A 14,264-nucleotide genomic window follows, 5' to 3' on the forward strand; every position below is an offset into this window, starting at 1 on the left:
AAAAAGATTTGAGAGCCCAAAAATTGAAAGCCTGTATTCTAGAGTCCTTAGCCTGTGCTATGATAATGATAATTTAGGTGATTTGGAAGTTTTCAATTCTGGAACTTGTATTTCTTTGGGGGTGAGCCTACACAGTTGACGATGGAGAACACCCTGTTGTCAATTAGAGATTCAAAATGCATACAGCATCAAGTCTTTGACTACGGGTAGATGCATATGACTCCCTGAAGCCTGTATTCTAGAGTCCTTAGCCTGTGCTATGATAATGATAATTTAGGTGATTTGGAAGTTTTCAATTCTGGAACTTGTATTTCTTTGGGGGTGAGCCTACACAGTTGACGATGGAGAACACCCTGTTGTCAATTAGAGATTCAAAATGCATACAGCATCAAGTCTTTGACTACGGGTAGATGCATATGACTCCCTGATGCTTTTATTCTATTTCTGTGAATATATATAAAGCATAACCTCTATAAAAACTAGCTGTCAGAAACATATGTGCTTTCTGGAAAGTATTGATTTAAAAAGAAAAACTGTTGCCACCTAAGGCATTTCAGACATTAGCATTTCGTTGGTGCATGAATAAACCTCCCCATCTTGCAAGTTGTCCTGCTTTTGCTGTTGGCCACATGGCACTGTTTCTGGAATCAGTAGCTAAGGAATCAGAATGAAATAGCAAGGGGGATGGGGGTGCTTGTCATGGTTATAGTGACAAAGGACATCAAATATTTAATGGATGGAAGCCAGAGTCTTAAACAAGCTACATTATACCTGAATGACATTATACCAGTTCTACATTATACCTGATTGGCTGGGTATCCACCTGGCTTGAAATTTATCTCTGCTTAAAATTAAATGGCAGAGTACGTTTTGTTATATAAAATATTGCTTATAAATTTTAATATTCACAGTGTTTAGCATACCTCCTCTTCACAGTTTCACTGTGCTACATATAAAAGGCTAAAAGAATTCTGATCTTAGACTCCTGACTTCTGATGTCTTTATGTTATGTAAGTATGATTATACAAATACTTTATAATATTTTTAGAATACTTACATAGTAATACAGAAATGCATTATACTTTCGCTTTCCTTTACTTCTCCTTTCCTTTCAATACAAGGCATATTTTAATATTTAATGCTGCGAAAATCTTGTATAGAAGGAAGTTATATTAACCATGCATTTACCTGAACCACTGAAATTGATATTGATAAGGAAAGCATTATTGTAGAGAATTGAAGCAAGGAAAAATTTGATCTCCACTTACTAGTACATACATAGTCATCCAAAGAAAACAGCATTGTGAGTGTATGTTGTTAATAAAGAATGTAATCTCAGTAAGGTCCATGTCCCTCTGCTTCTATGGAAGTCTTACGTGGGCTCTCTTTTGGAGAGTTGTATCAGTAAGACCACCTTTGTGCCTGTTGTTGCAGATGGTGTTTAATGATTTCTTCAGTCTGAACTACCTTCACAGCCCCCATCCAGGAGACTTGATTGAAGTGTTCCATCCTGGCTATCAACACTGGGCGCTGTACTTGGGTGATGGCTATGTTATCAACATAGCACCTATAGGTCGGATTTGTTTCCAGCAGCTCCTGGGACCTTTTTAGGTTTTTTTGCAGTTAGAAGGAATCATGAACAGAAATCATAAAAACAGATTAAGATGTAGGCAAAAATCTAACTAATCCAGGTTTCAGAAAGGACATTTTGAGACCAAAGTGTCATTAAAAAGATTTCACAATAGTTTAGAAAACTGACTTTCCTTCCCTCAGCAGCTCTTCAACCAGAGAGAGGACCTATGAGCCCTTACCCCATCTGTGCTGGAATGTTGACTTGGTGTAATCTTTTGCAGGTCTTGTGCAGGCAACCACACAGCTGCGAGGTCATAAATGCAATATTTTTGTCATGTCCATACGTCACTACACATTCTTAACAAATGAAAAATGTATTATTTGCTTTTACAGTCCTTAAAATTTTATGTTATGGAAACAAAGATTTATTTTGACTCACATTTCTAGGGGATTTCAGTCTATTGTAGTGGGGAAGAAAGCATCTCCAACTGTACCAGCAGGAAGCATGAGACAGCAGTTGTCTGCACTGTGCCAGACCAGGAGGCACAGACTAGCCAAAACTAGAGTCCAGATAATCTCCTTCAAAGGCATGCCCCAGTGACCTACTTAAACGGGCCAGACCCACTTCCTAAATTTTCCATAAACTTGGAAGATGTAGCCACCTTCTGGAAAACATGCACTCACAACATGGGAGGAGATTGGCATTTCAGATTCAAACCATAATGAAAAATATCTCGGGTTGGTAAATAAGCACTCCCTGTTTGAGGGGGTAAAACCAAAGTCCAAATCAAACCATATTTTCTGATTAAACAAAATGAATTCTAATGTCTGCTAAACATGGTAGAGCACACCTTCAGTCACAGCACTCGGTGGGCAGAGGCAGGGGGATCTCTGTGAGTTCAAGGCCAGCTAGAGCCATGTACTGAGACCTTGCCTCAAAAAAAAATTTTTAATGAATTCCAAAACCTAAATGCAAACATAGGTCTTTAAGAAATTGGATATTTCATCAGGCATAATGGTGCACACCTATAATCCTGACACTCTGGAGGCTGAGACAGAAAGACTGCAAGTTCTTGGTCAGTCTGGCCTATATCATGAGACCCTGTCTTTTTTTATAATTTTTATTTATCATTTTTTATGTGTATGTGTGTATTGCCTCCATGTAGGTTAGTGCACCCATGTCATGCAATGCCCTCAGAGGTCAGAAGAGGCTGTCGGATCCCCTGGGACTGGAGTTTCGTACAGTTGTTAGCTGCCATGTGGGTGCTGGGATTCTAACCTGGGTCTTCTGAAAGAACAACCAGTGTTCTTAACCACTGAGCCATCTCTCCAGCCCAAGACCCTGTCTTAAAAACAAAGAAAAATAGCTGTTTCTTGGGAGAAAGACATTTTTTTCCAAGTACCTGTAAAATTTTCAGCATATCTTTGTTTCCATTGATTGTAAGACAACTAACATCTTGTGATTTGGATCCAGAGTGGAGCTGATTGAAGCAAGCACTGTCGGTGTACTGCAGTAAAGCCTCCCTTCTGGTGGTGTCTCAGCTTTCCCAGAGGAAGCCAAGGAAAAAGGACTGCTCAGCTTGGCACATACAGACAAGTGTAGCTCTCAACACTCATCAAAGAAGCATCTTTTTAGCAACAACCAGAGACTATTACAAAGTCCACAACCAGTCAAAGTGCAGAGAATAAGTGACTGTGGGCTTCATAGTCCTAACTGATGTATCTACAATGCAACCTCTATACCTAAGCTCATCATGGAAGTGAGAGAAGAAAGATTGTATGAGCCAGAGAGACAAGATGCTTGCTGCCTGTTAATGCATCCTAGACATGATAGGGGAAGCCTCACCCATGTAATCTCCAGCAGTTGACATGCTAATGTGGATGGGGGAAATTTCATGGGGTCCCACTTCAAGATGAAGAGTTATAGGCAATAAATGGATGCTGAGGGAGGGAGAGTCCGTTTTCTTCAGGGACTAGCTCCCTGAAAGGTTATCTAATCCCAAGTGGGTAACCCTAAACACAAGTACACATAAGCACCACTAAATGGATTCAGTAAGTTATAAATATATATGTGTGTATGCAAAAAAAAAGATTTCACAGACAAAATAATATTAATATTAAAAACCTTTCAATTAAAAAATCCTAATTATGTATTAATGGCCACCTAAGGAAGACATCGCCACAAACGTGACTAGATTTGACGTCCTTATACATCACACAAACATGATTTTAATTCATTCAGCACCTATTGTAGGCTATATAGTGTGTGCTGAATGCTATTCTAAGCATTGGGAATACATGGAAATCTTCTAGAACAATAGAACTTATGTCTTCATAGTGAGGGGAGTAGAAAAAGAACTATGAAGCAAATGTTATGACAGAGGAGATGGGAAAATAAATTAAGGAGGTGGTTTATGAAGTGCTGAACACAGGGAGGTGGGGAGTGGGAGCACTGAAATCGTAAAAGAAGTGCTCATGAAAGCTCAGCAAAGAAGTAGCTTTTGAAGAAAACCTTGAGATGAGAAAACCAGGTACATGGTGTATTAGTTACTTTTCTGTTGCTGTGAGAAGATAGCATGACTAAGGCAACTTAGAGAAAGAGGAGTTCATTTGAGTTTGGGGTTCCAGGGGTAAGGGCCCATAATGGTGAGGGAGGCATGGCAGAAGGAGGCGTCTGCAGCAGAAAGCAGAGAGGTCACAACTTCAAGCAGGCACAGGGAACAGAGTGCCACTGGAAATCCAGCAAGGCTTAGGAACTCTCAAAGCCCAATCCCAGTGACATGCTTTCTCCAGCATGACCACACTTCCCAGTGCCTCCCAAAACAGTGCCACCAACTAGGGACAAAATCGCCAAATACTTGTAGCCTATGGGGGACATCCTCATTCAAACCACCACACACAGTATCTGAGAAAATGGTATGTCAGTCTGAGGGGACAGCAGACACTAAAATTACAACCTACAGTTTATAAAAGAAAAAGAGAAGAAGATAGCACACTTCACAAGTTTTGACTTTGGGTCATTTACAAGCTGTAGAATAAAACAAGGACAGATTTCACGCCTGTCTCATCAGCAAAGGATAAAATGATAACGGTCAGTGATGGATATGGTGAGATGAACACAATATCAGTGATGGAAATAGAAATTGATCATGCCATTCAAAAAACAGTGTTACAGCATGTGTTAAGAGTCTTCAAAGATTTCCTATACTCTGACTCTAATTTTGCTGCTAGGAGTCTAGGGAAACATTTAGAGAGATGTGGATAAATTTCATTTCTAGGGATTTAAAAAGGAGGCAGTGGCTTCATTCTCCACAGAAGGATGGTTAAACAAGTTATGGTTTAGCCATGGGATATTAAGTAAATCCATCAGAATTCTTTCATTGTATATAACTGAAATAAAGCTAGAATTAGCTTAAGCAAGCAAGCAAAAGGACAAATTCATTGTGTCCTGGGGGCAGGGTGGGGGACTTCAGAAAGGGTAGAGCTGGTTCTGGCTTCAGGAATCTTTCGTCTGGGAATGTTAGCACTTCAGGGCTTTCAGACTCAAAAGCCCCTTCTCTTTTCTACCTGCTGGTCTTCATCCCCCACCTTTGTCTTTGTAAGGAGCTGAGGACAGTCAGCAACCCGAGTCTCTTGATCTTGGAGCCTTATGACTCAAGAAGAAAGAGTTAATCTGTTTCCTGTCTATTGTAGTTCAGAAATCGTGGAGAAGGATCATTGTGAACCACACACCATTTCTGGAGAAGAGATGTAATACAGTGATTGGCTCACACAGGCATTTGAGGGAAGAGACAGGCAATGATGGAATAGGGTGTTAAATAGGTAAAAACAATAGTCACTACAACAGCTATTAAAAGACATGGTTTTGGACATGTTTTAGACTATATGGGAGATGGTCTTCATATAATATTTATTTTAAATTTTCTGATTAAGGTACAATGTGTAATATGATGCCCCAATTACAAACATAATATGTATAAATACACACAATACCTGTACTTATACACATGTGTTAATGAAAGTCATAATGAACATATATTAGAGTAATAGTGGTGGTTATTTCTGGATGATAAAATAATGACTGATGTCTATTAACATAAGATTAAGCTTTACTTTTTGTTTTTTCTAATATTTAAAAATAAGCATACATTAATTTATTAAGAAAATATGTAGATAACAAATAACCTGGAATATATCCTCAAGATACATTTAAAGCATTTGGGATACATTTAAAGTATATTGATTTGCTAGACATAAGGACACATACCTATAATTCCAACAATTGGGAGAGGCAGGAGTCTGACAAGTGTGAGGCCAGCCTGGGCTACATAGTGAGTTCAAGGTCAGTCTGCATTACATAGCAAGACCATGTCTCAGAAAAACAAGTGCTGAAGATGTAGTTCAGTGATAGAATGCCTGCCTTGTACAATGCCTTTTCAAACTCCAGCACTACAAAGTGTCTACAGGCCTAAGTCTTACTATCTTGGGAAGTCCTGACAATTTTAAGTGAAGTATTTTTTAAAATATTATAAATGTAAATGACATTTACAGTTCACAATTATTTATTTCCAAGCCTGGGACTACCATTAAGTGCCCTTCTACAATTGTATTTCAAGTTTTCACATCTAGAAAATAATGAGATTTTGGTGCTATTTTCTTATTTTCCACTGTTTCTATCTTAAACTCTACTTGGCTGTGGTTCAAGCACTGGACTTTGAGTATGTAGGCTGAAATTGAATTCCTGATCTTTTGTTAACCATCATGGTATTTTCCACGCCAGTTGACTTCTGCAAAGCTCAGTTTCCTAATTTTTGTACTGTGCTAGTAAACAACAAAACTTTAGAGATTATAAGTAAGATATGTGTGCTGACAACATACAAGAGCTTTTGGTGTCTGAAACATTAACTGGGAAATGTTGCTCTGTTGAGGATAAGGGAGATGGATGGAGAAGCAAGTTTGATTTTAGTCATAACTAAAAGGGAAAATTGATAAATATTGGTTATATAAAGTCCCTTCCTCTCAGGATTTACATGAATACGATGGCTAAGCTTAGCAGCTGTGGGCATGGAGAGACTGGGTCTTGACACTAGGACTGTGCCTTGAAGAACCATCTCTGTTTCAGATATTGACATGGCAGGCCCAGATACAAGCATGGCAGCCTAGGCAAATGCTTAACAATATTGGTATCATATTCAGGTAAATGGGCAAGCATAGACTGTCATCCAGTCAGGTAGGATAGCATGGGCCCCACACGTGTGTAGTACCTGGTAAGGTTAGCTTCATGTATAGGATGTTAGTTTGCTGCCAAAGGAAATAGCCACAGAAAAGCAGGAACTTAGCAGATCCCTCACAGGACTGAGGTACCATGAAAGTTTTACAGCAGGAAATTGGAACCCATACAGAAATATAGAGAAGAGAAAATTTGTGAAGAAATGGTCCAGGTGAGTTGTGTAGTTAAGTGGTTAAGATGATCATAGAATAATAACACACTACTGCTAATCTCTAAAATATTAGTTTGAAATAGTTAAGATGCTGAGAATGAACCTACTTAGCAGAAAAAAAAGTGGCCAATACTCTTATCTACATGTTGCTAGAAAAGTATACCAAGATCTCCAACAATAATACCAATTGTAGAGAATTTACTCTCAAAGAACAGGCAGAGTTTCACACAACTAGTATTCTCACATAGTATTGTCATTGATAACAGAATGAATGAAAAGAATTAGTGCTTCTGGTTTGATTGTGCATAAGGGGCAGAAGTCTAAGTTCCCCAGCATCTCTAGTGCTTCTAGATGGCACTGGTGTTCTGTGGACTGGATCACTAAGCCTTGCTAACCAGTATTTTCCTTACAGATGACGTTCCTTCATCATTTACAAGCGCCAAGTCTTTGTTCAGCACAAAGGCTTTGGTGAAGATGCAGCTCTTGAAGGATGTTGTGGGAAATGACACATACAGAATAAATAATAAATACAATAAAGCATACCCTCCTCTCCCTGTGGAGGAAGTTATTCAGTGGTCAGAGTTCGTTACTGGACAGGAGGTAGCTTATGATTTACTGTTCAACAACTGTGAGCATTTTGTGACTTTGCTTCACTGTGGAGAAAGAGTGTCAGACCAGGCGAGTTTTCTTTAGGAGACATGAAAAGTTTCTTACTTTAGGAAATTACTATTTGCTATGATTAAGTTCCTAGGCTTCAAACAAAATGTAAAGAATTGGGAAACACTGAAGAGCATAGAAGGAAATTGAATTTTCTAATGTCATACAGTAAAGGAATGACCAGAGATTAAAACACATATCTATTAGTCGGGGTTCTCTAAAGAAACATAACTAAATGAACTAAATGAATGTGTGTGTGTGTGTGTGTGTGTGTGTGTGTGTGTGTGCACGTGTGTGTGTGTGTGTGTGTGTGTGTGTGTGTGTATGAATTATTAGATTAGCTTACAGGGTAGATTTCGAGTTGTCCAACAATGGCTGCACCACACTAGAGAGGCTGAGAATCCAGTAGTTTCTCAGTCCACGAGGTTGGATGTCTCAGTAGTCCCAACCTGATGAATTTCTGGGGATTAATCTACATTGGAATTCGAAGTAGTTGGTCACAGAAACAAGACAAATTCACCAGTGAGAGAGAAGGCAAGCAGCAAAAAGCAAAAAGCTCCCTTCTGCCATGGCCTTTTATATGGCTGTCATCAGAAGGTAATGCTCACATTTAGGGTGGGTCTTCCAGCTTCAAATGATCCAATCAAAAAGATCTCTTTCATTTCAGTTAATCCCAGATCCAGTCAAGTTGACACCCAGGATTAGCCATCACAACGTACATCTTGAGTTTGGGACTAGAGGGACTTGAAGTAGAACCAAGGCCAAGGCGGTAGCATTCTGCCAGTCTTACTGACTTCTCCTGTCCACATTTTCTCCATTACTTCACCATACAGAAAACTCAAATCAACAACCTCATGTTTTGAAAATAATCTCCTGAAATGGATAATGAACAAGAGTTAATTCTGAGATTCTTTGTCAATGGGGAATAGACAATGTCATGTCCAATAACAATGACATGTCTTGTTTGTAAATTTTTTTTTTCTGTTTCCTTGCAATGCTAGTTTTCAATTAAATGTTGTGATTTTAAGTACATATTTGATTCACTGAGCTGTTAGATGCTACTTCAGAGTAGCAGTCTTATGATTTTCCACCATCTCTCTTTAGCATTATAGCAGAATTCCAACTAACTGCATATTTACCAATCTTGCCTTTACCAGACTTGTCCCCACACCAGTGCAATTCCATTGTTGAGGTCTTAATGCAGGAATTCTAAGGTAATGTAAGGGTATATGTATATAAAACCATTAGAGGAGGAAATCCTCTTCATCTAAAATATATATGAAAGTGTTAATTTTAAAAATAAAAAACTAAAAACAATTCCATAGCTATTAATCTCCAGGAATTTGTTTCCTATAAATCTTGGAAAAAGACTAAGACTGGAAAAATAATACCATAAAAGTTTAACAGCATTTTAATAAGCCAGACTTATTCAAGGCTTCTTGTATCTTGAAATGATGGATTAATTATATAAACATCTAAGAAATGAGGTTCACTTCTCACAAAACTTGAAAAAAGTGGGAGATGTAATGTAATAGAATGATACATTTATTTTCATTAAGAAATAATTTAGTTGGAAATTTGTTTCCATTAGAAAAATACATTAACATAGTGAATGTTCTATTTTCAGATAATAAATCTTTGAGCCAGAACTCGGAGGCCACCTCTTTGCCTTTGCATTGAAAACTAATGGTGTTTTGGAGAAATGGGTTCCTCCTATTTCTTTGATAATGATTAAGTTGTTCACTGCGTTTAGCAAATAATATTTAATTTCTGCAAAAGGGGAGGCAATGATCAATGAATCCAAATTTCAGTTATAGGTCTACTTTTAACAATTTGTCACTTTGTAGCTCTCCTTTTAACATGATTGACAATACTCTGGTTCTTTTAAATGATTAATTAATTTTTTCCAAGAGGGTAGCTCTTAGGGTTAAATGTTCTTGTTAGAAAAGGAAAATTAGAAAGCAAAAAAAAAGCAAACTAACTAATAATTCCAGCAACAAAATCAACAAAGATGGTCACTGGAAACTTTGGGAGATGATGCTAAGTATGTGGCTTTGATTATGATGATGTTTAGTGTTTTGTTGGTGCAAGCTTACCTCCAAATACATCTAGTTGCATATATTAAATGTCTATAATGTGGCTAAATAAAGAAAAAGGATTAAAATCATATTCTTTCTTTGAATTTAAGTTTAAATTCACCATCTTTTCACTTTTCATATCAAGACTCAAAACATGTGGGGAAAAAAAAAAGATTTCCTCAATAGCAGAACTTGTCTCCAGCCCCTCCTGGAGGCAACACGTTTAAGAACCTCATTGGCTGGCACTGTGCCAGCCTGAGCCAGAACCCCATCTTCATCCTTTACTGGCTGATTGACCTTGTGTGCACTACTTCTATGTTTACTGTCCTCTGGAGCTTTCTTGAAAAAAAAAAGATTATATACTGGCTGATTGACCTTGTGTGCACTACTTCTATGTTTACTGTCCTCTGGGGCTTTCTTGAAAAAAAAAGATTATAGAGACAGTTGAAGTCTCTTACACCTAGCTGTATAATATATTATTAATAAACATCATGTTATGCTTTAAATATGAAGTGTCCCAACAAAGGCTCATGTGGCCTGATCTATGATTGGTGGCTATCATTGTAGAGAAATAACTGGATCATGGGGTCTTTTACCTAATCACAGGATCCATCTACTGATAAATTCATAATGTGATGGCATTTGGAGGAGGTGGTGGGAACTAAGTGGAGCCTAGCTGCAGAGAGCACATAGGGGTTGCTTTTGAAGTAGACACCTTGTCCCTAGTCCCTTCTTCCAAGTCTTTCTGATTCCTGTCTGTCATAAGGTAAGCAGCTTTGCTAGGGCACAACCTAAACCTTCAGCTTTAGGGGCCTCCAAATTAGAAATGGTTTCTAGGGAAATGACTCTTTCTTAAAATTTCTTAAATGCATAAAAATGATTAAAAGGAGCAGGCTTGTGATCCTGTTTTGCTTTCTTCTCTGCTTTTCTATAGTTTTACAATATTAACAAGCATATTTTAGAACAGGTTTTAGAATTACAACAAATATGACCAATCTGTACAGCAATTCCTCTGCTCCTTATGCATATACAGCTGGCCTCCTCCATCAACATCCAGTGTGATACATTTCTAAGAACTGGTGAGCCAACTTCAAATAAACCATTATCAACCAAAAGAAGTCCATCCTTCATATCAGGATTTATTCTTTCAAGTTGTGCATTGTATGAATGTAGACAAAATTTTAAAGACATATGCATCATTATAGTATCAATAGCTTACTTGCACCAAACTTCTATGCTCTGCCTAGTCAATCCACCTTCACCCCAGACGTGGGCAACCTTACTAATTTAGTTTTAATTGTCTGCATGTTTTGTTTTTGCTGAATGTTTCATAGTTGGAATCAGATCATATGTAGCCCTTTGGTGTCCATTTTTGCATTCCCACCAGCAATAAATGACAGTTTCTCTTGTTCTGAATCCTTGTCAGCATTTGATGACATCAGTATTTTTCAATTAAGCTATTCTCATAAGCTTGTAAGTGGTATCTATGTCATTGTTGTTTTAGTTTATAATTACTCAATTATGCATGGTAGTGAACATTTTTCACATGCTTATTTTCCATGTCCATCTTTGTGATACATTGCTTCATGTGTTGCAAATGACTGTGTCCTCATTTGGGTTGTTCATTTTTTTGTTGACTTTTAAGAGTTCTCAGTATACTTTGGATAAGATTTCTTTTTCAAATTTCATCAGTAAATGTTTTATCTCAGCTGGTGGCTTATCTTTTCTATAGTTTTTAAATTTTCTATAAAACAATATTTATAACTATTATAGTCCAAGCAAGTTATAAAAATGTCTCCATCTCTGGATAAGACAACCGTGCCTTTTAATAGGCCTAGACAAGCCAGTATGTAAACACAGCCTGCCTGTTCTTCAGTGCATCGTTGTGGCCTTCACGTCTCAGAAACAAGAGATTCGGTAAACTCTGCAAGTCATATACGACCTTCTGCATTGATGCCTGTACACAGCCACTCCAGATTCAGCTTGTGGTTCACTCATTCCCTAGAATGAGACCTTTAATGTGGCCCTCAGTCAGAAACATGTGAAAGGTAAATGTACAGAGTCAGAATGATGACTTTATAATCCTGGATAAACCAGGAAGTAAAAACACTGTGAGATGTTACAGTCCTGTAGATTGGATCCCATCATGTATAACTCCAAGGGATGTTCCAGCTACATGAGATTTTGTTCTCTAGAATGAAACTTGAAGTAATGAACATTTAGGATTTGGGAAACTGCATGCAATACTGAAAGTGGATTTATTTTAAAGATATCTGCTTTGGGATCAAGTTGCATATCTCTAAACCTCTCGTATTTATGAGATTTCTCTAACACTTAATGTTTCTAGAGACTGAACGATAGTTAGTTAGGCTTGCATCTAGATGGGGACACCCTATCCACAGGATCCTGCCAGTTCCCCAGAGCTTGGATCCATTTGACACTTGTATTAAAGACACCTATTGCACTTGGTTGTTTTTCTTTTCCTGCCCCATTTCCCTGGGTCAGACCTTCTGCCAATATGAGGACTGGGCTTGGTTAACAGACCTTGACTTTTGACCTGGCTAATTATCAAATAGACCTCCTCTTTGGAATTGTGTCTGGATGGAGCAATTCCCTATCTCTTTTTCCTGATGTGCTATGTGGTTAGCTCTCAGTATGTTCTTCTGGAGAATTACCCAGGGAATGACTATTTTATAATTATAAATACAATAGATATAAAATGGCCAAATGAATACCAATAAAATTACAAATGAAAGTAGGATTTGTCAGGGTAAGGCTAAGTTTTCTGGCAGTATCATCCTCCAGCAGTTGGAGATTGGAGCAGAAGCACTGTTCTAGTTTCTTTCATTCTGTTGCTGTGACAAATACCATGACCAAAAGCAGCATAGGAGAGAAAAGGGTTAATATCAGCTGACAGGTTACAGTCCATCACTGAGGAAAGTCAGGGCAGACACTCAAACAGGAACTTGGAGACAGGTTTTCTTGCAATTCCATATGGCAGTATCTCCGACCAAGGAACTTACTTCACAACCAAAGACATGCAGCAAGAACATACTGCTTGCAAGCTGGCTCGCAGGCTGGCTTGTAATCAGCTGGCTTTCTTATACAGCCCAGGATTACCTGCCTAAGGAATGGTGTTACCCATAGTGAGCTTGGCCTTCTTCTATCAAATGACAATCAAGACAACCCCACCCCCAGACATGCCAGAGGCCAGTCTGATATGGGAATTTCCACTATTGAGACTCTTCTCAGGTGACTCTAGGCTTTGTTAAGTTGACAGTTAAAGCTAGCTAAAACCGGCCAGAAATCACAGCTGCAGGTCTTGTCTCTGTGTACTACGGGCTATCATAAAGAAATGAACACATGCTGCAAGGCATGCAGCAAATATTCTATGTGCCTCTTTCCTGAACCCCCCCCCCCCACCGTCTATTTCCAAGAGGGAAGCAACAGTGAAGGAAACACTGTGCTTCAAGAATATGTAGGAGGTGGGCCCCATGGTACAAGTCCGTGGGTTGGATAGAGGGAATTCTCAACTGTCACATTTCCAGCTGTGAGACCAGTCCCCAGGCATTTGAGAAAAATATTTGACTTTGTTTTAAAGCCCGACTCTTGAATCCCAGAATCTAAGTGTCTTCTGGATCTGTGATGATTCCAAGGTGTCTAAATGTGACCTTTCTTTCATAAATGCACTGAAATCCATGAGGATGGAAGGCAAATATTAGTTGAGTGCCATGAAAACCATGAATAGTCATTAGTTCCCTTCATCACAATGATAATTAATACCCATAAAGTTGTAATGTCTGAACTCTTTTACAGACAATTGAGCTTGGGAATGGTTCATTTTGCCTATATGAAAACTAGACATGATATTGGCTAGTATTGACTTTTCTTGAACTGTGCTTATCAGAACACCATTTGTATTAACAAAGAAGGAGCTTACAGTATTTAGTTCAGTTTACACCCCTGGACTGTTTGAATAATAGACATCCTTCAGTTAGAGACATGTACACACACATGCAGGCACCCACCTAACCCTGATATAGATCCAACCAAACCTGTGTTCATCATGAATTTCCACTGCCAGGTGCTTTGAAAGTGTCAGAAATTTAATCTTTGGTTATACTTTCCTTTTGGGTGTTTAAGGCCACACAGTTGGCCCAGATAAACCAATTTATTTTTACTCTTAAGGTCATTTGAGGATCTGTTCCTCAAGGGGCACATGGGCTTGGAAGGATCCCATGGCTCCTTTCTTTTACCAGTTCCATCTATGTGAAGATAAGTCAAAGGTCCTGCTTGACCATGGCTGGCTTCACTTGGAAGCATGGAGGAAACGATTCCTCTGTGTCAACTCTCCTCTTTGTAGACTGGACACTGATTCAGGTCCATCCGGTGGGGTCTCCTCAGCCTCCTTGATCAAGAGGACAGGTGACCCACCACAATTAGAGGACATTTTGAGAGATGCTCATAGTCCTCTGGAACTAGTCGACCTAGGAGGGCAAGGAGCAAAAAGTGTCCT

General features: G+C 38.6%; 1 protein-coding gene across 1 annotated transcript in view; it reads left to right on the forward strand.

Annotated features, from left to right (window-relative positions):
- Positions 1 to 1,434: 1,434 nt before the first annotated feature.
- Positions 1,435 to 14,264, forward strand: part of Plaat1 (phospholipase A and acyltransferase 1) — a 13,635-nt gene continuing 805 nt past the window's right edge. Inside the window, 2 exon segments of the mRNA XM_008839043.1 lie at positions 1,435 to 1,573; positions 7,426 to 7,691. Of these exon segments, the coding sequence (XP_008837265.1) occupies positions 1,435 to 1,573; positions 7,426 to 7,691 (405 nt within the window).

This window comes from Nannospalax galili, unplaced genomic scaffold, assembly GCF_000622305.1.
Source record: "Nannospalax galili isolate Female #2095 unplaced genomic scaffold, S.galili_v1.0 scaffold599, whole genome shotgun sequence".
NCBI classification, from domain to species: Eukaryota; Metazoa; Chordata; class Mammalia; order Rodentia; family Spalacidae; genus Nannospalax; species Nannospalax galili.